Source organism: Rhinoderma darwinii, chromosome 4 (genome assembly GCF_050947455.1).
Source record: "Rhinoderma darwinii isolate aRhiDar2 chromosome 4, aRhiDar2.hap1, whole genome shotgun sequence".
Taxonomy (NCBI): Eukaryota; Metazoa; Chordata; class Amphibia; order Anura; family Rhinodermatidae; genus Rhinoderma; species Rhinoderma darwinii.
The window spans coordinates 325,156,889-325,181,215 of record NC_134690.1 but is presented as its reverse complement, the minus strand read 5'-3'; the positions used below and the strand labels follow the sequence as shown (position 1 = coordinate 325,181,215).

The window sequence follows — 24,327 nt, the reverse complement described above, 5'->3', positions numbered from 1 at the left end:
AGGAAGTAACAAGATATTGACTGGACATTTCATAAGATGATAGGGAGAAGAAGGGTTAAATGTTAAAATAATAGAACTATGTCCCATAGGGCTAAGAGGTTTTTTGACAAAAACTCCTAGCATCCTGGTTGAGATTCCAGGCTTTAAAGAGGTTGTCTCACAAACACAACCCCTTTGTTTTAAAAAGGAATACAGCGATCAGCAGATCAACAAGGGTCCGGCTTATCTAATTTGGTACATGGCTTCTCATTCATGTATGCCTAGACTCGGCTTCCCCCGGCGATCAACTGTTATCGCCAGAGGAGGCTGTGTCTAGGTATACATAAATGAATGGTCGTCCATGTAATGCATAGACGTGCCAGGACTGCCAGAGAAGGAGCCACTATTACTAAGCAGCTCACCATTCTGAGAGATAGAGGCGGGACCCCCCTCTATAAAGTTCATATGCCCTAATAGAGCATATGGACAAAGGGGGTTCATGTTGTGAGACAAACAATTGAGGCCATGATCACACACATAGTATTGATGCAGCTTTTGGTGCAGTTATCGGCCAAGTTTTTTGAGCCAAAGCCAAAAGTGGATCTAAAAAAAAGGAAATGTATAAAGAAAAGACTGATGCATCTCCTTTCTTTTGTGTCCATTTCTGTGTTTAGCTTAAAACGGAGCCAAAAATCTGTATCAAAGCTGCGTGTGTGATACTGGCCTTAAAGGGGTTTTCAGAGAGATTTTATATTGATGACCCATCTTACGATAGATCACCAATGTGTAATTGGTGGGGTTCTACCCCCAGGACCCCAACAATCATTACTGCAGTTTTAGACACAGTGGCCTGGATGCGTGTGTTGATGAATTGGTACTGCAGTGCTGATTGGTGGAGCCCCACCGATCACCTCAGAAGATAGGCCATTAATGTAGAATCTCAGAAAAAGCTTTTTAGGTTTCTGGCATACATAGGTAAATACAGATGTAGCCATCTTTATCTTGATTCTTAACGTATTAATTACGCAGTGGCAAGAAACGGTAACTTGACTTTTTCAAAGACTTTTCAATGGCTTTTGTTGTGTGATAGCACGCTGCAGCAAGTTATCACAGTCAAGATAAACTTGGCTACATCTGTAAATGTCCATAAACGCTTTCACAGATCATTTGATTTGTGGCATGATTTGTGTATACCGTAGGGATTCAGTCTAATTTCCCTATACGTTAAAAAAATATTAGTGCAACAATTTGAACTCTAAAATAATGATCACAGGTCTGTCTCGTTGTGTAGCCCAAGGGTTTGTGATATTGCCAAATTATCTGCAAGTTGACACACGTTTTTTGAGAGCGTTGATTTATACGTACTTCGCATGTAAAACAAAGCAATTTAGACGTAACACGGTTATTTTCAGCGTGGTTGGCACACGGATAGTTTTGGGTGGACTCCAACTCCCAATGGAAAAAACCTAAACAACTCTCCACGGGTATCTGTGTGAATAATGTTTTTCAGATTCTGCTCATTGTCTAAAACTAGTAAGTTATATTAATTTGTATGATTATTAAGCAGAGATGAAGTGCCCCCTTCATGCTACTTTCTCATCATCCCTGTTGCGTTTTATCTCTTTGTTCTAAGGCACAGTTTGACACTTTTTTTTACAGTTTTATTATTAAAACCATAAATGTTTTTGTTTTACTTGATATTCCAGCACAAAAAATGTACTCCTCATCAAACTAGATTTGTGTATGTGACAGTGGGGACAATTGTTACTATACGATGAGGTCTGCAAACTGTTTTGTTTAATAACTACCAAAGTAAAATAAGTCGTGCAGTGTGGCCCAGCAAGGGAAATATTTTGCATGCAATTACCATGGGAGACATGAATAATGTTTTATGACAGCCTGTGTCTGCTGCTCCATAGGAAGAATGCCATAAATGGTGACCTGTATTCTGCTGATGGATTTACATTTAGGGTATGTTCACACGAGGGCGTCCGTAACGGCTGAAATTCGGGGATGTTTCAGCCTGAAAACATCCCCGTAATTTCAGCCGTAACGGCATGTGCAGGCGCTTGAACGCCGCGTCAATTACGGACGTAATTGGCGCTGCTATTCATTGGAGTCAATGAATAACGGCTCCAATTACTCCCAAAGAAGTGACAGGTCACTTCTTTGACGCGGGCGTCTATTTACGCGCCGTCATTTGACAGCGGCGCGTAAATTACGCCTCATGTGAACAGACAAACGTCTGCCCATTGCTTTCAATGGGCAGATGTTTGTCAGCGCTATTGAGGCGCTATTTTCAGACGTAATTTGGGGCTAAAACGCCCGAATTACGTCCGTAAATAGGCCGTGTGAACATACCCTTAGGGATTTTGACTTCCTAACATGCCTCCAAAGCTTATTGTTGGATTCCTCATACGTGTAAAGGGAGAGACTCCAATGATAAGTGTATACTGGTGAATTACTATTCATGAAAGATAAAAGTATTAGCAGTACCACCTTCAGTCAATGATATTGCTTTTACAGCAATTCTCTAATCTATGCTTATTGCCCAATTCACTCCTACCATTGATTTGGATATCAGGTGAAAGAAAGGGGGACAGAAACCTTTATTCTATCAAAGGAGAAAGAAGAGGAGCTGCTGTGATAGATCTTATAACCTCAAAATCGCTTTTTTATAATGGATTGTCTCATCGTTGATCACCACGGGGTTGGCTACTGAGACCCCCAGCAAGATAAGGCCAGCTTTGGCCATCATGTAATGTTAGCAAGTCTCCACTAAAGCTCATAGAAGGCAGTCCCAAGCCTATTATTCATATAATCGGGCATCTAAAAAGGGTGCACCGCCTCAGCTTTCACACCAAGTAAGACAACGTTGTTACACCATCCATGCGTCATTGTCGCCATAGATTAACTGTTTAATCATTGAAAAAATATTTGCTCGATATTCATTTCAGAGCCACTCTGCCCATTCACATGGTATATTTTTCCAGTAACCAATTAACCCATTACCGCAAATAGGCTTACCATTACGCCATACTTGCGGTCTGTTGACTGCAATAGGGCATAATTGTATGCACAGCAGACAGCATGGACACATGAGCTGTGCCTACACCATTCGCAGCGGGTGCCAGTTATAATATACAGCCGACATCCCACTGCAACAGCTGGGATCGGAGTTATCTCAATGGCGACGCGGCATCTTAGTGGCTACAGAGGTAAGGGGCTCCCTCAGCCACCCCATCTGTGCCCCGCGACACAATTGTGGGCTACCGATGGGGTGCCACAGCAACTGGGAGCCTAAGAAAGGCACCCAAACCTGCCATGTCTGTATGCCTATTAGATTTCCTGTCGGTTTTATACTGACAAGCAGTAATGCTTTGGAATACTGAGTATATCAAATCGTTATATATGTGATCAGTAGATCGCATTTTGAAGTCCCTTGGTGACTAAAAAGTAGGTTATTATAGTTTAATAATGTCTATTTGGAAAAAAAAAGTGTTTACAGTAAAAATAAAATAAAACTATTTTTTTTTCATAAAAAGTGGTTTTCTTTAGCAAAAGTGTTAAAAAAAATAATAATACACATATATGGTATCGCCGCAATCGTAACAACCTGTATAATAAAGTCAACACATTATTTGAACCACACGATGAACGGCATAAAAAAAAAAGATGCCAGCATTTGCCCCAAACAAGCATATTAAAGTTAATCAATAAATTATACCCCAAATTGGTTTTATTAAAAAAATAAGACTCATTCCTCAAAAAACAATTCATCACAAAACTACATTGATGGAAAAATAAAAATTGGAATTGGCTCTTGGAATGCGGTGACATTTTTTTCAATGAAATGTACTATTATTGTGCAAAAGTAGTAAAACATTTAAAAAATCTATACATATTTGGTATTCCTGTAATTGTACAGACCGATTTTTTTTTTACATCTTTCCCTTAAAAAAAGTTAATAAAATGTAAACAATAAATTATATTTAAAATAGCAACTCGTTCTGCAAAAAAATAAGCCTGTTAAAAAAAAATGTTATGGCTCTTAGAATGTGGCAAACCAAAATTAAATGAATGTTTTTTAAAAAAAAAGTGTTTTTGAGGCTTGTCCACACGTAACGGAATTGCTGCGTATTTTACGTCCAGAATTACGGACAAAAAATTCGCAGCAGAAAAGTGGGTGAGATTTAACAAATCTCATCCCCATGCTGCGTTTTTCAGAGGACATATCACCATCTCCCATTATTTTAAAAAAACGCAACAAAATATCAATTTGGTATCTGTTATTGTAACATCTTGCATAATGACGCTCACATGTCATTTTTACCACACGTGAACGCCATAAAAACGCAATCCAAAAAACAATTGCGTAATTGTTGTTCTTTTTCCATTCCCTCAAAAAAAAATGTCAACCTTTTTTAATACATTACATGTACCCCACAATGGTACTATTATAAAATATAACTCGTTCGGCAAAAAACAAGCCCCAAAACGTAGACAACGACAGAACAATTTTAAAAGTTTGGGCTCTCGGAACGCAGTGATGAGAAAACGAAAAAAATAAAAAGCATGACCAAATGTGTTGAGCCGTCTTATCTTACTCAGTAGGGTAATCTGATACAGATGTAGCATTACTCCAGAAATAGAACAGGAAAGGAAACTGCGAGTAAGCGGTCATGCTATTACATTGTTAACACCCTGCAGTTCCTGAGTGTGCTGTCATGTACCTGAATGCTTAGTGGCTGTCTGTCATGACCCTGTCAAGTCCATAGTTACTGTATACTTGTTTATTCTGCAAATCATTAGGTTACAGTCCATTCACAATAAAAATTGTAATATTTTCCAATACACACCATAATTAGCAAACAGGAGTTTATTGGAAGATTCTCTATATATACACCCTTATGTCATAATCATAGAGGTCTGTTCATAAAGTGAATTAGGCCCCCTTTACATCATGTCAGTGCACTACGTTTGACGTATACGTTGTGAAAACGCTGACATATGTCCTAGTAGTGGCATATCTCTCCATAGACTATAATAGTATCTCTTAAACAGATGCGTCATAAACTGGGGTCATAAGAGTTCATGGCGCATCCGTTAAACAGATACCAGTATAGTCTATATGTGATGGATGCCGCCATTAGGCCTCTGTTTAATTTATCCGTCACGCACATGACATAAAGACTAAACGTATGCAAAGGATGTATACCATAGAATAGAATACGTCAACCATAGGCTCCCATGTTTTACCGCGCGCTATATGATTTTTTACGCCATTCCGTTGTATGGTATATCGCAGTCTACTACACTACTTTATACCTAAAAAGAAAAGGTATACTAATGTATGCCAGGCCGACGTGGGCCCAAAGGACTCTTTTAGCTTTCCTGACGTAGATACTAAACGTAGGGAAAGAACGTGACGTGGAGGTGGCCTTAGTGGTAGACATATGTGACTGTATAATATATAGTTGCATACGTCTGAGCTATATGCTTGCAAATATATGCATCATGCTTGCAGGAGAGCAGGGAAGAGAGGTGATCCACTCCTCGTCACGTGCTGCTTTTGTAGCCAATCACATGATAAGTAGGGTTGATTATATCTAACACGATTGCCTCTATAGTTCCTCACAATTACATTGGGACTCTTTTCCCCTGTAAGGCTGGATTCACACGAGCATGTTACGTCCGTAAAGCACGGAACATATTTTTTGGCCACAAGTCCCGGACCGAACACACTGCAGGGGGCCGGGCTCCTAGCATCATAGTTATGTACGATGCTAGGAGTCCCTGCCTCTCCGTGGAACTACTGTCCCGTACTGAAAACATGATTACAGTGCAGGACAGTTGTCCCTGCAGTGTGTTCGGTCCGGGACTTGCAGCCGCAATACCTTCCGTCCTTTACGGACGTAACATGCTCGTGTGAATCCAGCCTAACTATTGTAAACATCATTTTCATTGGTAACAGGAAATATTTCTGGGCCCTAATTTCCCATATACAGCAATTCATAAATTGAAATGTCCGCATTGTTTTAAGAACCTGTACAATCCATGTAGGTTTTTGCCATTTGTGTTCTAAGATCAGATTCCCTGACATACGGCTCTGCTTTTCCGGTTGCCTACAAAGGACACGTGAAGGAACAGATGCTGCCGTTCTGAATCTGAGCTTCAGGAAGCAAGGCACCCAGCTACATTAACAATGTCTTTTATTCACACAGCGGCTGATACACCGGCAGTGGCATAAAGGAAGATGCATCTCTCACGCACTGAAGCATCTTTTGTTTAAGGCACATTGAATATTCAGTAGGAAATCTGTTAGTCCCTTAAAACAACACAGCTGTACAGTTTGATACTTAGTATTTACTCATTTATTCAGTAATTACTGGTGAAACATCAAGACGATGTAGTGCAAAAGAAATTCCTTTGCGATTCATTGGACCTTACTCTTTCATCTGTACAGATGTAAAGGATTTTTGTTTAAGATTTCTATTGTGAAGTCTAACTGCCGTGAAAATGTTTCATTTAACAGCTATCACGCTGCCAGATTTTAATTATGTAGAGAATACATTAAGGGGCACAAAATGGGAGTTTGTGAAATAACTTTTAAAAACTGACCTTAAAGGGGTCGAGTGGGGACCGAAAAGTATTAGCAGTGTACTGACTGCAGTATGTGAGTACACACTCGCTAATATACATTCCTGTCCCCCATCGCACGGATTAATAGATTTTTCCAGCGCTGGCAGGGGACCGGAAGCCTAGTTGTACAGCTTTCTTTGATGACGATACGACTCTTCGTCATGTGACCAACACCGCTGTACTCCATGTGCAAGCAGTAGTACAGCGATTACATAAAGTACAGCGGGACGGTCACATGACGACAAGTCGCGTCATCACGAAGGAAGACTGTGCCACTAGACATTTCCGTTCCCCCACCAGCGCTGTAAAAATTTATTAAAATCTCATAATAAGTATGACGGGGGACCGGAATGTATATTAGCGTGCGTACTTACATAATGCAGTGAGTACACTGCTAATACTTTTCGGTCCCCACATAATCCCTTTAAATTTATACGTGAAAAAAAAGGGAAAAATTTTCATATTTTTTGTATTGGTTCTGCTTCATATACTTTGTTCAAAGAACCTCTGTCATGGCACTAGTTGTCTATACAAATCAGATGTAGGGCATGCCGTTTTCATTACAACATTTAAATATTTAATGGCTAAAACTCTTCTCCAATGGTTGGCTTGGTGAGTTCGATGGGTTACCACACAAGTCAATGCAGAGGGATAGATAAGCATCCTGGTCAGCTTACTAACATTGGCGATCGCAGTACCTTATTAAATATTAGCCCTGTATATCACATAAACTATTATTATTGGAAGACATCTATTTTCATAGAATTCCATCCAAATTATTAGAATGATATATTATTTATATTGACTAGGAGTAATAAATAACATATCTGAACTGTCATCCATTCCCATATCATGCAGTGTTTGCAATAGAAATTTAGGATGAAAAAGCCTGAAGTTTGATCGGTTTGGATATAGTTTGGATATGACTGTTGGGTGTACAAGCTTGACTAACCGATATCCTGCCCCACCTGATGCAGCTTAAAATGGAACCTGACTACCAGGCATGCATTATAGACATATCTCATGCTATGTCTGCGGCCAGCATATAATAAACCATCTATGTCACCCATCATTTGGACTTTTCGACCTTGTGAACCCATACAATAACCACAGTCACTGTGTCCAGTAAAATCATGACTGTGATGTCAGTATTAAATATATATCTCTGGAAAGAACATTTTCAGGGAACATCTTGTGTTTTTGTAGACAACAGATACACATTCGGGCCCCATGCACACGAAGGTATTTTCATCTATCTGTAAATACTGTCCGTAAATACGGATCCGTAGTCATCCGTAACTTATCCGTATATACGGAATGGTATCTGCAAATACGGTCCTTTAGTGCATCCGTATTTGATTCATATATAAGGATCCATAAAAAAAAGGAGGCTGCAACTGACGTCACCAACATGTTGCATAGCAACGCTTCCGTTATCACAGACGGTTTACGGATACACAACCGTAGCTTTTCGTATTTACGGAAGCGCCCATAGACTTCTATGGAAGAGTTTATGCCGTAATTACGGACAAGAATAGGACAGGGTCTATAATTTTTTCAGCAGGTACACCCATCCGTAAAAATATGGAATGGTGTCCTTGGCCAATAGAAATGAATGGGTCTGTAATTACGGATGAAATACACGTGTGCATGGGGCCCCATAAATTGTCTTTCTTTTCCTCCTCCTTATTTGCCTCTGTTTCTCCGAGAGCTGATAGATTTTTTTGCTTATCTTCCAAAACACATAAGAAGGTAAATCTTGTTGTAGGACGCAACATACACTGGAGGAACTGAAACTCTATGACAACAGTCTTCTTCCTCTCCAAGTAGGAACAGCGTGTTCATGTCTAGGACAGGCCAACAATGATACAGAAGTCAGCAGTGTTTTTTGACTTCGGAGCTGATGTAGGTGTGACATTGTTTTGTTAGCCCAACAAGGTTGAAATAGATTTTGAATGTATTTCATAAGTGATTATTAGGATACCACAAAAATGAGAATGAGAAATTGGAAGCCTGCATAGCAACTAGAGAAGAAATGAAATAATTTTTTTAATTTAGTTGATCTAGTGTATGTGCAGGGGCAAATAAGTTAATGTTCCTTTGGGGCCTCCGTCGCAGATCAGGCAAGTTTTACCGTAGACAATAGCGCAGCATGCTGCGCTACTTTGTCCGGTAAAATCACAGAAAGCCGACGGTGTCCATTGTGCAACGGAACTGTTGAATCCGTTATTCCCTTGTTCTTCTCCTCTGACAGAGCAGAACATTGGGACTGCACAACGCAGACGTGAACATAGCCTTGGTCATATTTACACAGGGAAGTTTGTTATGTTTCTCTCTAAAAATACATTCAGGTGGAAAACCCCTTTAAATATTTCCATTTGTAAGACCATGTTTGGTAGTATCGAAGTTTTTGGTTATATGAAAGCAGCAAAGTTGTAGTATCTGGAAGTGGTAAGAAATGCAAACATATTTAGTCTGAAATCAGAAATGAATGAATAGGATAGTGTTGGATGGGCCTGATGCTAAGAATTAGTGACTAGTAACTGTTTGGTGCTTGGCAATGGGGCCAGTATAAATACACAGCAGCTAGCAATTAACTGGTTATGTGAATTGGAGCCAAGTAACAGGAAGGCCAACAAGAAGCTGTACAAGTGAGAAGGCCTTTGAGAATGTAGCAGAAAGCAATCTGTGTTCGAGGAGCTATCTTTGTTTTGGATGGGAAGGTCACTTTCAAGTGTGTCTTTTTGAAATGGAACATTCAGATATATTTTCCACCTTGTAAACGAGCTTGTGTTGGATAGGCAGGACACAGGCTGTACAGTAGCCCGTGCCAGGGGAAAATACATTTTGTACCTGATATGCATTTAGTTTGCCCAGTTTAAGAGATCTGAGCTGACATTTCCTGCCACTAAATGTTTACATTCAATCTTCCAGATGAATCTCTTCTGCCTTCTGTCCCGGGCAATGACAGTCTGCCCAGCTACTGCAAAAATGACGAGGGAGACATTTTCCTGGCAGCAGAGTCTTGGAAACCCAATGTTTGCACTAGCTGTGTCTGCATGGATGGGATGATCAGCTGTTACTCTGAGTCCTGTCCGCCTGTAACCTGTGAAAGACCGGTATTGAGGAAGGGTCAGTGCTGTCCATACTGCATAGGTAAGTACTACAGTAATACACGGGGCTGCAAACTGTACATCAATGTTAGGCAAATCTTTGGACAGGTGGCTGCGAAATGATAGATAAATACAGCTGTCTTTGAAAATTGGTAATATAATATTTAAGTAAAGATTCTTGTTTTGTAAGGTGCTGAAATTCAGTAAATAGACGTGGAAATGTCATCTAATCATGTTTTTTGTAGTATATGTAGATCCCATGCGGCTGTCACCAGCAGTAAGAATGGAATTATGTTTTAAAGGAGATGTCTGACACGTGTTGACAGAGTTTACAGACACTTTAGAGATTGTAGGTCCCTCCAAGTGTGCAGTAACAGCTCCACATATGATGGTTGTAGGTTCTCAGCACTACCTCTGCACTGCATGGCACAGGGGCACCACCACTGTTATGCCACTCCCTCTTCTTTCCCCACTGGTATAGCCATTAAACATGTGCCAACAATTCTACCCTTCAAATTCACCGCTTACCTCTGAACAAGAATCTGACCACAGACATGAGATGTTTGTTGGCGGATCCTACTGATAATTTCATGTCTGTATTGACTAGGAGAATGACCCACAGCTGTCAGCCGGGGCACTTATCGTATGTCTGCAGCCAGCTTTACACACATGTAAAACAAGATGCAGTAAAAAACGAGAAGCCTGCCAAATACATGTCCAGATGTAGCCATCTTTACCTTGACTCTCAACGCATTAATTACACAGTGGCAAGAAACTTTAACTTGACTTTAATGACTTTTCAATGGCTTTTGTTGTGTGATCTCACACTGCAGCAAGTTATCAGAGTCAGGATAAACTTGGCTACATCTGTATTCATCTTTGTTAGTAGCTCTCTATTCTGGCTCACAGACCCCCTCCCTATATGATGTCCATATGCCTTAACGGGGGCTCTTGCTTTTTATCCAAATTGAGGTACAGGAGAAAAAAAGCTATTTGTAAAGGCACAAAAGCAATCTAGGACTATAACACAACTACTGGTTATTCTACCAACACTTTTATGCCAGCTATGCCAGTCATGCACTCAGCAGTTTAACTGCAATATTTAATGTAATACTAATAATGACAGTCATTGTAGCAAATTCAGTACAAATCACCCATTTTTCTATCGTACTTTCGGTCGCTGTAACTTTAGACAGGTTCAAATCACAAAATACTTTACATTTTTTGTCCGGGGTTTTCTTTTCGTACATGTCATTAAATTACATTTTTGATGCCACATACCAGACTGGATTTTCAAGCGAGTTACAACTGGTGCATTCATAGACATTTTTTTCTTTTATAATTTACTTATTTTTTTTCATTCCAGTCTTATAAAGGAGTATTCTATTCAGACAAGACTAAACACAGGGAAATACCATGCTTCTTAATTTCACACTTTTGCAATGTATTTCATGTCTCTTCCAAGGCACAAGTATGTTAGGCATTGGGATGGGATGGAAGTGAGAGAGCGTCTACATAGCAGTCTAGGGTGGAAAGTAAATCCAGGGTGATTTATGCCTTCTTTAAACAAGCAACATTGTATGATTATTTATTGCTATGGAACTGTGATACTCGCAAAAAAATAGATTCCACATTTGTATGATGAATATACCATGTAATTTTATTTTAACATAACAAATCCAATTGAAATAAAGCTGTAAACCTTGATTTTGTTTTAGATCATCTGGCTTCAAGGCCGGCGCTACATAGCTACTTTTTGATGTATGATGCCTAGTGTTCGAGCAGCAATATGTAACCTTATTCTGGAGTAACACTCCAATAGAAATCAATCAGAATCTTGCACAACCATTGCACCACTGTTGAGGTTGCCTGTGACTTACATTGACTTCTATTGCAGTGTGGCTATCCCAAACATTGTAGGCAGCAGAATCGTCATTGGGTAGACCGCCATCCAACCAATGAATGCCTATAGAACATGATTTTAAATAACAAGAAACATTGTAGCCCTAATATTTAGAAATGAGTATCATCTAAGTCTTTGATCATATAACTCAATTAGGTGAATATTGTCTCCGTCATACACTGTGCATTGCAATTCAACCATTTTGCACTATATGAATATATCTATACAAAAGGTCCTAAACGTTCTTCACGAGCAACTTTCAAATACGACAGATGGTGTTGAGCCCCACTAAAAATTAAAGCTAAAAAAGCCAATAAAAGATATAACTAAGTTATGTGGCTGTTACCCTGGAATTAACTGCCTGTGATATAGTTTTGACTGTAGTTCTAGTAATGCTATAACCTCCCTCGTGACACTAGTACAAAACAGTATATGTAGCTGCCACTTTTCCTGCCAGTTATCATAGCTATTTGTTATGAAGGAGAAATAATATATCCCATGATTTGCCTAATAACAAAATATTGATAGAGAAAGAGCATGACTGACTTTAGGATACAATAGTACCATTTACTTTACTGCCCCGTATGAGTAAAAAAAACAAAAACAAAAAAAAACCTCCTGCAAGGAAATAATGTCTCTTCTGTAGGAGCTCCTCTTCAATACAAAAGTGACCGTTGCTGGTGGCTTCCGCTTCACCAGGCCCTTTGTTCTATAGTTACTGGTGGCGATTCATCTATGTCACCCACTGACTGCACAACCTCTTGCTAGTCTTTCGACCAATATTTTCAGGCAGTCCCTCCCTAGTAACACCATCTTATGCAAACACTATTAAAGAGGAATCAATTTATTTAGATTCCGTGTGTAAACATAGTGTCTCTCATAGTGTCAATCTATGTGTCTCTCAGAATGATTTCATTGGGTTAGGATTGCTCTGCCCCATTTGCGTCACACCTTCTTTACGTTTAATTATTTGTTTTAGGAATTCTACTGGATGTCTCTTGGGTGTTAACCCAAAAATAAAGAAAATTTTTCTTCCATGAAAAACATTATAATTATACATAATCACAATCCCACGGCCTATCATTGACTTCTAATATAATTACACCACATTTACCTTTTGTGAGTTTCATGGCTTACGCAGTATTATCCAGGATAGAAACGGGTGGGATATCATTTTAATCTTGTTATGATGTAGTGTATTTTAAGCAGTGTGACTAACCTCTGCTGTTCCACTAGTTTTTATACGCCTCCCCAATAATGTTGTTTTTTTTTCTTCAGGAAAGCATAAAAAGAAAAAAAAACATACCTAACTAGCCAATGTACAGCAGTGGGGCTGTTCCCAATCTGCCCTTGTGTAATGCCATAGACACTTCTGCTCGGTACTGATTGACACTGAAGTGCAGAAGTATGGACATGTGGCAGTGTCACCCAACAGGAGCGGAGCCTGTTGCTAGGCAACCATCCAATCATTCTAAGGTGCTGCCTAGCAAGCTCAGCTGTTACAAAAATAGTTATTAGCGCTCTCAAGGACTCCCTAGTCAATAATTACAATGGGAAACTCCATTTTCTTACTGTTTGTCAGTTACCTAGAAAGCATTAATACAGAGGTTCATAAACCACTACATCTATAGCTTTTTCCACTTTATAATATACCAAAAGCTATTATAGGGGAAATACTTCATATGTCCTTGTTCAGTACTACCGCTTCTGAAAAGACCGCCACAAGGTGATAGGAAAACCTGACACATTTCACTTTTATCTGCTTTAAAGGTCACGTTCTTACTTCTAAGCTACATGTTAAGCCAAACAGTCTTTGGCAAGATTAAAAACATTTTATTAGCAGTTTTCTGGCAATTAAATGTTACTTTTTTTGTGTTTAAACAAGACATGCATCGTGTGCTTTTCATTTCTGTGTAAAAATCTATACCCTAGATATTCCTACTGTTTTGCCAGCCGTACAATGCCCGATTCTGTAGTTTTATGGAATGATTAGACCCGCCACCAGCTGGTGTAGATGGGTTGGGTACGGCAATTGACTCTCACATTGATTTTCTAATATGGCAAAATTTCCCTAAGCTATGGACATTCACTTATAAAATGAGGATCAGTTTTAGTAGGATATCTAACCATCCATGAGTACCTTCAATGTTGATGCAAATAACCTTGGATTATTGGAATCTGTGTTGCCAAGGAAATATACAGTAGGCATTGTATTTTTTCTTAGCCAATATACTAGATGAATCATGGCAAGCATCACTACTGAGGATCTCCTCTGATTATATATTGTTCACATGAATAAAACTAGGTGAAACGCACCAGCATAGACTACATGTCCTGTTCCCTTGAATGTGTTAGCAGGTCCCTATTACTGACGGTGAAGCTTGTTCATTTTTTCTCACCTTGTTTTTTCGGTGTTACAATTTAGAAAAACTCTGAAAGATGACATAAGCTGGTGTGACCCCCGCACTGGTGACAATGGTCCACCTTATCTTTATATCTCTTACACTGACTAGTATGGCATAACAAATCATTTTGACTCTGTTCTCAATTCTATTGTGCGTTTTTATTGTGTTGTGTTATTAAATGTATTTGATGAGATAGATATAACTTTATGTGATTTATTTTTTTAAATTTGGGGCTGTTTATGGGACCAGCTAAGTTTGGGGCTAGTTTAGAATGGGACTTTATGCTTAAAAGTTATGTTTGGGTTTACTTCTATAAAGCTGTCAGTTCATGGGAACCGTTCAGTCTCATGCACACGACTGTTCTCTTCAGTGTCCTATCCGTTTTTTTTGCGGATAGCATACTGAACCATTCATTTCCATGAGGCCATGCACACATCCGTTTTTTTTGCGTATCCATGTTTCCTACTCTTGTCCGTGTTTGCAGTCCATTCTAGTGTACGGGTGCGCAAGTCCGCAAAAAAAACCAGACAGCAGATGGAAGCCACTATGACACTTGTTTTGCAGTCTGCAAAACGTAAACGGTCATGTGCATGATGCCTTATAGTTAGTAATTGTCACTGATATATTCCCTAATAAGCAGTGTAGGACTGGGGCTCATCAGTAAAAATTATGCCAGTTTCTGTTGCAACTGGACCACAGTGTTAGAACCTGGTCCTGCGGGAAGTCTTTTTGATCCACTGATTGCCCAGTCCAAGCCTAGTAATAAAAAATTTAATTCCAGAAGCATCCAAGAGGATCTCTCAGTGAAAATGACAGAGCACACAGGAAGATGGAGATCTTCCTTTGTCATTGTCACCCAATGTATGCACAAACTCTTGCTATGCTCTTTCTCAATCATATAAGATGGTACTCGAGAGGCATCATGTGGTCGCAGCCACAGCACTTTCAATACATTTGTAATATATTCTATTCTATTTGATCTGCTTTTCCCCTTGCTTATCCATTTGCAATAAAAGTAGTTCTGATCTAGTGTGGTCAGAGAACTAATTTGATCACAAATACCAGAGCGCATTCTATTCCTTCAATTCATACGTACCTTTTTGGGAATAATTTTTAGGTTACTATTACATGGATTTTACAGAATGACAACCCATGTGTTTGTTTGTTTGTTTGTTTGTTTGTTTGTTTGTTTGTGTAATGACCGGGGTAGGGAAACAGACAAGTGAGCCTTAATCTACCCGCCACTCAGTCCCTGCCTACTTGCAACGACCCGCCCTAGGCGACGGGGTACAACTGGGCGACGGTCCCTACACCCAATAAGTGCACGACAGACAAACAGACAAGGGTACACAGAAGCTAAGGGAAATGGGGCAGTTGCCCACGGCAACACCGTGAGCAACACAAGAGGTGAACGAGCCGAGTCAAACCAGGAGAGTACGAGGTACCAAACGCAGAGCAGGAGAGTAGTAAACAAGTCGAGTCAAACCAGGAGTGTACGAGGTACCAAACGCAGAGCAGGAGAGTAGTCAGTAAGCCAGGGTCAATATGAAGCAGGGTCAAATAGTACAGAAGCTGCAGCAGGGCCAGGAAACCAAACGAGAAGAATCACAAGCAAGGAGGAACAGGAAAGGCAGGTATAAATAGACAGAGGGCGGGAGCTAGCTCCGTCTGGCCAGGCTGTGATAGGCTCTCCCACTCCTAAGCCTGCCATCCTGAGTGGTGGAAGATGGAGTCAGTCTCACAGACATAGAAGCAGGTGCAGACTGATTACCTATGGGCGTTGACACAGAAGCTGTGCCTGGCAGATCCTTTACAGTTTGTTTGTTTGTTTGTTTGTTTGTTTGTTTGTTTGTTTGTTTGTTTGTTTGTTTTTATTAGTTTGTTACCTGGTAACCTTAGATTTCTGATTATTAAAAATATAAATATTTGTGTTTATTTAGATGATTGTATTTTCAAGAACAGATGAGAATTTTTTAGGAAATATTTGGCTGGTTGTTGGTGTACATTTTGCTTAGATTTCTGTGGATAATTTTCATGAATTTTAATTTTATGTTTTCTGTTGTGAGGAATTTATGCTTGCAGTTGTCTGTAACAAAGAATATTATTAAATTACTATTGTGGAAATGACCTGTTATAGCTTCTGGTAGTGATCCAAAATCCATTTTATTCTAGGACAGATAACCTTTATCTTTGTGGGTGGAAATCCATTCATGTTTTATGATAATATTGTAATTCTAGTTACAACCCCCATTAACCTATAAGACACTGCAGCTTCTCTAATTATTTTAAGATATCATTAATTCTCATCTGAAAAGCTAAATACTATACTACAGGAGGGAAACATTTCAAAACAAGCATAGAAAATACATAACCTTCTTGTGTGTATGCACACGATAGTGAACTTCCATCTTATTGCTTATGAATATTTATGTTAAGTAGGGGCTACTTTCTATTATTGGTATTAACCTCTTGGTGTCGCAGCCAGTTTTCTTCTCTTTTTTTTTTCATTCCATCTTCTGAGAGACATTATTTTTATTTAATTATTTTTAGTTGACAGCCATTTAAGGGCTTGTTTTTTGCAAGACAAGTTGTATTTTTAATAGCACCATATAATGTACTGAAACCCTTTAAAAAAAAAAAAAAGAAGAGAACTTAGACAAGGTAGTCAGTAGATGCACCAAATTCATTCATCACATGCTGTATGTTACATTTTGGGCATCTTACTTGACATACTAGACAATTTTCTCCTTATTATGACACCTTTGATTTGGCTTCATTTGCAACAGATTTTTGTGGCAGTTTTTTTGGCGCACACTCCTTTCCTGAACACTTTTTAAAGATGTCTAGTGTGGCGTAAATATCTGGTTTAACAAGAAAGGCATCAAGATGCGCCAGATTTTGGTGCAATTTACGGTACATTTGAGCTGCCGACACATAAGTACTTCTGCCCCAATGTGTATGGCCAGCTTAAGGGAGAGAGTGGCAAGAATAAAAACAGATTCTATATACAAAGGTACATACAGTTACTATTGTTGAGTTAGGGATTCATTGTCTACACCCTGTGATGCCATTTGAAATATCTGGGCCCCATACAGTAAAATGGTCAGGCCATCACATCTCCAATTCTCCATTTAGTAACCCATTATGTAAATTGGAGGTTAGGATGTTTTTGAAAAGGGTGAAGATCACATGATCTCTATGAAGGTTAAGGATTCTGAAGGCAAGAAAGAGGGAATAATAGATCTGTAAAGTTTAACTAAACTTTTAAAAAACTTTTGACATGTCATAGCAAAGTGCTTTCCTCGGAGCAGTGTACAGGCTCAATAGAAAGTCCCATATACCGTTAGCTCAGCTTTCCGAGGAAAGCCGATAAGAGACGAAGCGGTACAGCAGGGGCGTTGCTGGGGTCTTAAAAGTTTAGGGGCACAAGTGCTGAGGCATATATCCCACCCCCCGAACAATAAATACATTTTTACATACATATCGGAGATAGCATATCTATAAGACTGAGGCCTGATTCACACGAGCGCTGCGCATCTTGGACATGAAAAACTGGTGAATCCGTGCTCAGCGCTGCGGGACGCGATGTCACACATCCACCATAGTTGAGAGTATATGGAGGGATGTGTGATGCGTGAAAAGATAAGACATGTCCTATTTTCCCACGGACCCTTCACGCGGTCCGTTGAAACAACGGCTGTGTGAACGGCCACATTGGATTACATAGGTCCATGGGACGGCCGCTGTTTCAACGGCCGTCCCATGGACGTTAAACACGTTCGTGTGAATCAGGCCTAAGGCTCCTAAATCTACACCACTGGATAGAATTTGATGCATTGTCTCAGCAGACAGTATCACACATGATGGGCCATGTACTTAGGACTCATTCAGACGAGCCTGATTTTCGTCCGTGTGCTGTGCGTTGAAACAATGCACAGCACACAAACCCATTGATTTCAATGGAGCCATTCACACATGCGTGAGTTTTCACACAGTAAGTGTCCGTTGTGTGAAACTCACTGCATGTCCTATATTGGTGCGTTTTCACACACCTTGCCGCCCATTGAAGTCAATGGGTGCGTGAAAACCACGGACAGCACACGGACGACATCCGTGTTTCACACATCAATAACACTGAAAAAGAAAAGTGCTTGTGAGTGCGTGAAAAACACGCCACACGCAAAGCACACAGATGCAAAATGCAATGCACACACCAGATTTACGCACGTTTTTTACTCACGTAAATTTGTCACGCTTATGTAAATGTAGCCTTAGATACAGAGCTCCAGCATTAAGTATCCTTGTACTAACCATCAGGGGCAAATTTGGCATTTCTGGGGCCCCAAGCAAAGTTATGTCTTGGGGCTCCAATCAAAGACACCTGCAGAGCGTTCCCCACACAAGGGTGGGAAGGTTCGCTGTTTTGGGCCTTTCCCAGCCTAATAATACCAGCCTGCCGCCGCCCCTGTGCAAGACCATCACTACAGGTGGTCGGGTACTGGATCATACCCAGCTCTTCCCGGTACCCCCAAGACTAAGCCTCGTCTTAGTAATGGAAGCTGTCAATCAGCCAGCAGCCATTACTAAGGCAGCAGTAATAAAGTTTAAAAGAAAATACAAAGACATAGAAAAAATATATTTTATTGAAATTAAAAAAAACACACAACCCTCATTAACCATTTTATTGAAAATAAAAAAAGCCGTCATAGAAGTAGTCCTCGAATCCGATGTAGTTCAACATCCGAACCTGTAAAAATACACAAACACAAAAAAAAACCTTTAGTAAAAAATGTGGTAGGCTTAGATACAGGGCCCATATGTGATACTGTCTGTTGGATCCTGTATCTAAGCCTACCACATGTTAGGGTTAGATACAGGGCCCCAGCAGACAGTAATCTTATACAGTATAATATTGCTGTCTGCTGGGGTCCTCTATCTAAGCCTGCCTTGTGGTAAGCTTAGATACATGGTCCAACAGACCGTATCACACAAGGGCCCAGTATCTAAACCAATGTGTGATGCTGTCTATTGGACCCTGTATCTAAGCTTACCACAAGGCAGGCTTAGATACAGGACCTCAGCAAGCAGTAATGATGTTACACTTACCCAACTCTTCAGTGCAGCGGATGTCCCAACACCATCCAGCGTCGTGACGTCATGACGCGAGAAGACGTCAGGACTTCCGCTGCGCTCGTGAAGGAGGGTAAGTATGGTGTTATTACTATAGTGATGGGCCCGTGAATTTTTTGACATAGGCCCCAGTTACTATTGTAAATTTCGATAGACGCTGTGCGATGGGCACAGCCCGATCGCAACCGCTGCCAGTTTGCAAATGTGACACTTGTAGCGGCAGTCGCCCCGGAGGTCCGGTGCTAGCGACGCCCCTGCGGCACAGCACTCACCTGAACGCTTCTGCCTCTTTGTTTTAGCGATCAGTGGGTGTCTCAGTGCTCCGGCCATCACTGATCAAAACTTATGAAATGTCACTATGAAATGTCAAAAGTTTTTTAATAGTTTAGTTACCATTTAAACATATTTTTAGACCCATACCATACATCTGGCGTGTCCTTTGGGAGGGCCAAAACGTTAATTAGGGCCTGTAGTATTAATGGGCCCCATGTTTTCATGTTATTGCCCATTAAATAGGGCCTATTCATTTTGCAAATGTATCTGTATAAGTCCCCTGCAGTAGTAGAGCTTAGCTGACAGGTGAGTGTGGGTCTTTTTTTTTTTAACCCTGGCCCCTGACTACAATACTACCTTGATGGTGGCTCTGTCTATACCAAACAGAACCAACCAAAGCATCCAATGTTAGAAACATTAAACCAAACCCAGACTCATTCAAAGTAACACAACCTTTGTGATAGCCAGGTCTTCGTCATAGTCTGAAAGTAGCTTTGTTGGGAGGAACATCCAAACCATGATCCATGTACTGTATGCCCACAGCATATTTCATACTGTGAGACTATGAGCTCTGGATTGCAAGCTTCTTGTTAAGAATTTACTTTATCACTATCCCTTGACTTACTGTTTCTGCGCAAATCCAAAGTGATTATTGGAAATTTATGTTGACAGCAGAAAGCTTTAACCAGTTGAGCGCGCTGAGGAGGTATTGGGCAATAGGCTAGGTAACGTGTTGGTTTAAAACTCTCTCCTTGTCATTCAATTTAATCTCTCATTGCAATTCCTGGTGTTGTGTATATATTCTGTAAGCCAGTGTACAGCACCTTCTATCGATCACTGATAGCATTCATTCAATTCTTGAGCCGCCTGAAGTACATGGACCAATGATTTCAGTTGTCTTATCTGGCAGAGTTGTGATAAGCAGAATAATAGTCAACCTTTTACCAATAGTCATTTAGTTTGTGCTAAGCATGTCTGACATAGCTGTAAAGCTCCTCTTCCACCATAATAACCCTTGCCGCTAATGGCATTTTAAAGAAGTAATTCATGCAATTCCAGATCAATATTTCAAAATAAAAGCAGACAAGACTTGTGCGGGTGTAAATCATTAAACACTACCAGCTAGGACAACAATGTATAGCTGTTCAATTACTTTGCTTTTTATTTCTTGCAGTCTTGTTTTTTGAATTAGTTATCATTTCACTTTCCAGGCTTTTTGTAGCTTTCTACTTTACATATAGTAGATTAGCTCATTTTTTGTTTTATTCAAGGTCATTAAGTTCACAGTTTATATGACATAAGGAAACAGACACCCAGAAGTCTAAACTATTGCCTCATGCATAAAACTGCTCCAGCAAAAAGGTTCGAAAATAACTAAAGTTCTATGATGAGTTGCTATGGACAACATTGACCCGTTTTCCATTGTGTAGTAATAGGGGTCTTCGTGTGTAAGCCATGTCAGGACATCCTCCTCAAACTTTTTAACAGATCAAGTATCTATTTGTGTCTTGGAGTGCATAGTGAACATTCAGTAGTTTCATGTTCTTGTTATTCAGTTTAATCTACTGCTAAACAGGAGTCTCCTGATATCAGCCCCAGCATAAAACCCATTTCCGAAGTTTCTACTAATCTAGAAGCTCCCAAATTAAACATTCACTAGCCACCCTGGCTTAATTGGTGTTTAAGGTCTTGTCCACACAGTCTTTTTGAGGATCCGTGCTGGAGACATATTTGGAGCCAATCATGGGATTCGATGCTGTCCTGTGAGATCAGGAAACCTTCTCCTCAAACGTCTTACCAAGCTCAACATTAAAATGTGAGATTGGACAAGTCAAACGCACATGTTAGAAGGGGATCTTCTATTGGCTGAAAGTTCTTACGGCTGATAACTTATTTCTACGCCCAGCTTTAGGATGTGGGAGTAAAAGGCTGGCTATACCGTCAGACACTCAACAGCATTGACAGTCTATATTAACATATCGACCCGTCCTAATACCGGCCACTTGTTAAATACCATTTTTTTTGCATAGCAGTAATCCTAAATTTTTCACAATCTGCTTGTGTAATATTAATGTCCTTATTATATAACCCTATAATCAGGCATGACAATTATGTACTGTACTTTATATGATTCATGTGCCCCCATAGAACAGGGATCTTGGAGCAGTACTTACTGACCCTATTGTGATTCTACTCCTCTGCTGTTACTAGTCTTTATGTTACAAAACAGGGATCACCACTTCTCTCACTGACAACTCATATTGCAGTTGGAATGCAATTTAATAGGCGTCTGAAAAAATCTCTAGTCTGCACAAGCACTTATTCTGGCCTAGGTTATAGACACTGGTAATGAATACTTCCCTGCCACCTGGACTGTCGCTGGCCTCTAAACTGATACAAATGCTACACATAAAGAATCAATTCACCTTAATTCCATCATATATTTAACATTATGCAGAATAAATACTGATGCAGGGACAGGGCTAGATATAAAGCTTCCAGGGGAAGATCTGTAAACAATGGGACTGTCCATGAAAATGATCAGCAATTGCTAACGGGGACACGGCACATTAGTAAATAATGAGACAACATGGTGTTATTATGAATTAATTGCATAGGCACCATGACAATTCATTGAGAAACCCAGGCAACATCTGCTATGGGATTGTGTCATTTTGTTTCCAAAATGGGAAGCTGGGTCTTGCCAAAAGTGCTTCATAGATGACAAGAATGACTGCAAACTCCTGATCAGAATAAACAATGAAAATGTGCGATGAGGAGCATGATGAGTCCATCATAGCCCTTAGCAACCAATAAATGTTCTTCTTTTTAGTGCATTTTTGTAAATTATTTATTTACAACTTGATGAAATTCAAAAGAGACAAAAACCAAGCAAGGCTGAGGCCAAGAATACTATTCTATAGGGCAACACCGTGGCTCAGTGTTAGCACTGTTGTTTTGCAGTACTAGGTTAAAGTCTGACCAAGGACAGCATCTGCATGGAGTTTGTATAAATTTCCCGTGTTTGCACGGGTTTCCTCCGGGTATTCTGGATTTCTCCATCACTCTCAAAACATACTGAGAGTCTTCCTATTAAATTGGCCCTAGAATGTACAGATGTATCTTTCATTACCTTTCCTCTTATCTCAACATATCCTGAGATGTGTGGCATAAGATGATGAGCCTTGCAAAAAACAAAACCGTGATTTTGCGATACTATGTCACGAGATTGTTATTCTATATATGTCTGTGTGGCCACCCAGTGGTTGTGATGTGATTTTCCCTCCCGTCAAAAGTTTTACTAGCATGTTGCGATATTGTATTGAATTTGTTTCATGCAAAATTAGAGTCCTTAAACAAATTTAAGCAAAGGTAAGGGTGGACACATCTATATGTGTATGATTCAATTTAAATTGTAAGCCCTATTTAGGATAGGGACTGATGTAAGTGATGACAATCTCCGCAGTACACGAAATATGTTGGCGTTGTAAATAAATTAATACCAGTAACTTAGTCCATGTTTACTATGTTTCAAATTAACATTAAACTGTTGTTGCTAGAATCTGAGATATCATTTGTATTGTAAGTCACTGAATGTACAATGGTCTAATTCTCTAATGACCTAAACTTACATATGACCTAACAAAATTATAAACAAGCTCAGTTCATAGATCTACGTCCCTGAGCTTCCTATGAATATCTGCAGAAAGCTGAAAGTGGCCAACCAATTTGAGAAGGATTGCATCAATTTTAAAGCCGAGTGTCATTTGTTAGCACAACATGACTGATGCACCAGTGGTCACGTACTAAGTCATAGGACATTAGAAAGCAGGAACAGCGGGATCTCTCGCACTTTGTAGCACAGTCTGAGAGAGGTATGGAGTTTGACACTAATTGGGACGAACACTGAACCAAAAAAAAATCTGAAAACTCCAGGATTATTTTGATCCATATACACAATCTGCTTTTTATGAAGGATAAAATCTTTGTACTGGAAGTCACAATTGACAAAGTCACATTTATCCTTGTCATGTGTTGCTCTCCTTAAAGCTGAACCATCACGACAATAGCGCTTTTATATTTTTGTCACCAGTCTATCATTTCTGGTCTGGCTTGTTCTTCTTTGTCAGTAATGCTTAATAGCAGCAATGACACAGATTAAAAAAAAATCATGTATTTCTATTTTATTTCTGCTTTGTGACATTCACCAGTCTGAGAATAATATAAAGTAGTTGATGAAATAGAGTAAATCCTTATTCACCGCTCACCTGTAGCATTGGTTAGATGAATACTGCGGTTTTAATTGTGATTTATTGTTATTGTGTTAGATTAGGAGATCATTGTGTACTCGTGTCTCTAAAGAATGTAGCAAAGTGTATTAGTTACATTGATGCAGCATTTAACTGTATTAGATTGTCTTGAGGGTACATGGAGATGGCCCGGTATGGACGGCAATGGTAAATCAATACGCTTAATAAACTGCTTTGCTTTCTTCAGAAATGTTCACTGCCAATCGATTTTCTATATATTTTTTGTATCCTCAGTACACACAAGCATGCTATGGTGCGTGCAGTGGCTCCAGGTGAAAAAAATCAACATTTTCATAGTAGAATTTTTTAAATAATTAATACATCAATCCCCATAGAGGCTTATATTCCATGTCCCAGTCCTTCATTCAGAGGAATGTGCAGCTGACAAATGTAAACTAATACATTGCATCTTTTCAAGTATATGTTCTTTAGTTTACTCTTTAAATCTAAGACTGTGTTCATACTAACATCAAGGCTACCAAATGGTAGTGGGAACAAAGCCCTATATTTTTTTTCAATCTTCACTTTTTATCATTTTCCCTAAAACTTAGTTCATGTTATGTTTGTATATC

The 24,327-nt window shown here is 39.6% G+C and overlaps 1 protein-coding gene and 1 long non-coding RNA gene across 3 annotated transcripts in view; one reads left to right on the top strand and one right to left on the bottom strand.

Moving 5' to 3' along the window:
- Positions 1-24,327, bottom strand: part of LOC142759977 (uncharacterized) — a 134,227-nt gene that overhangs the window by 81,721 nt on the left and 28,179 nt on the right. The gene's annotated exons all lie outside the window — the stretch shown is intronic.
- The window catches only part of CRIM1 (cysteine rich transmembrane BMP regulator 1), a 721,727-nt gene that overhangs the window by 679,245 nt on the left and 18,155 nt on the right, over positions 1-24,327 (top strand). Inside the window, exon 13 of the mRNA XM_075862815.1 lies at positions 9,556-9,777. Coding sequence (XP_075718930.1) covers positions 9,556-9,777 — 222 coding nt within the window. The remainder of the gene's footprint in view (positions 1-9,555; positions 9,778-24,327) is intronic.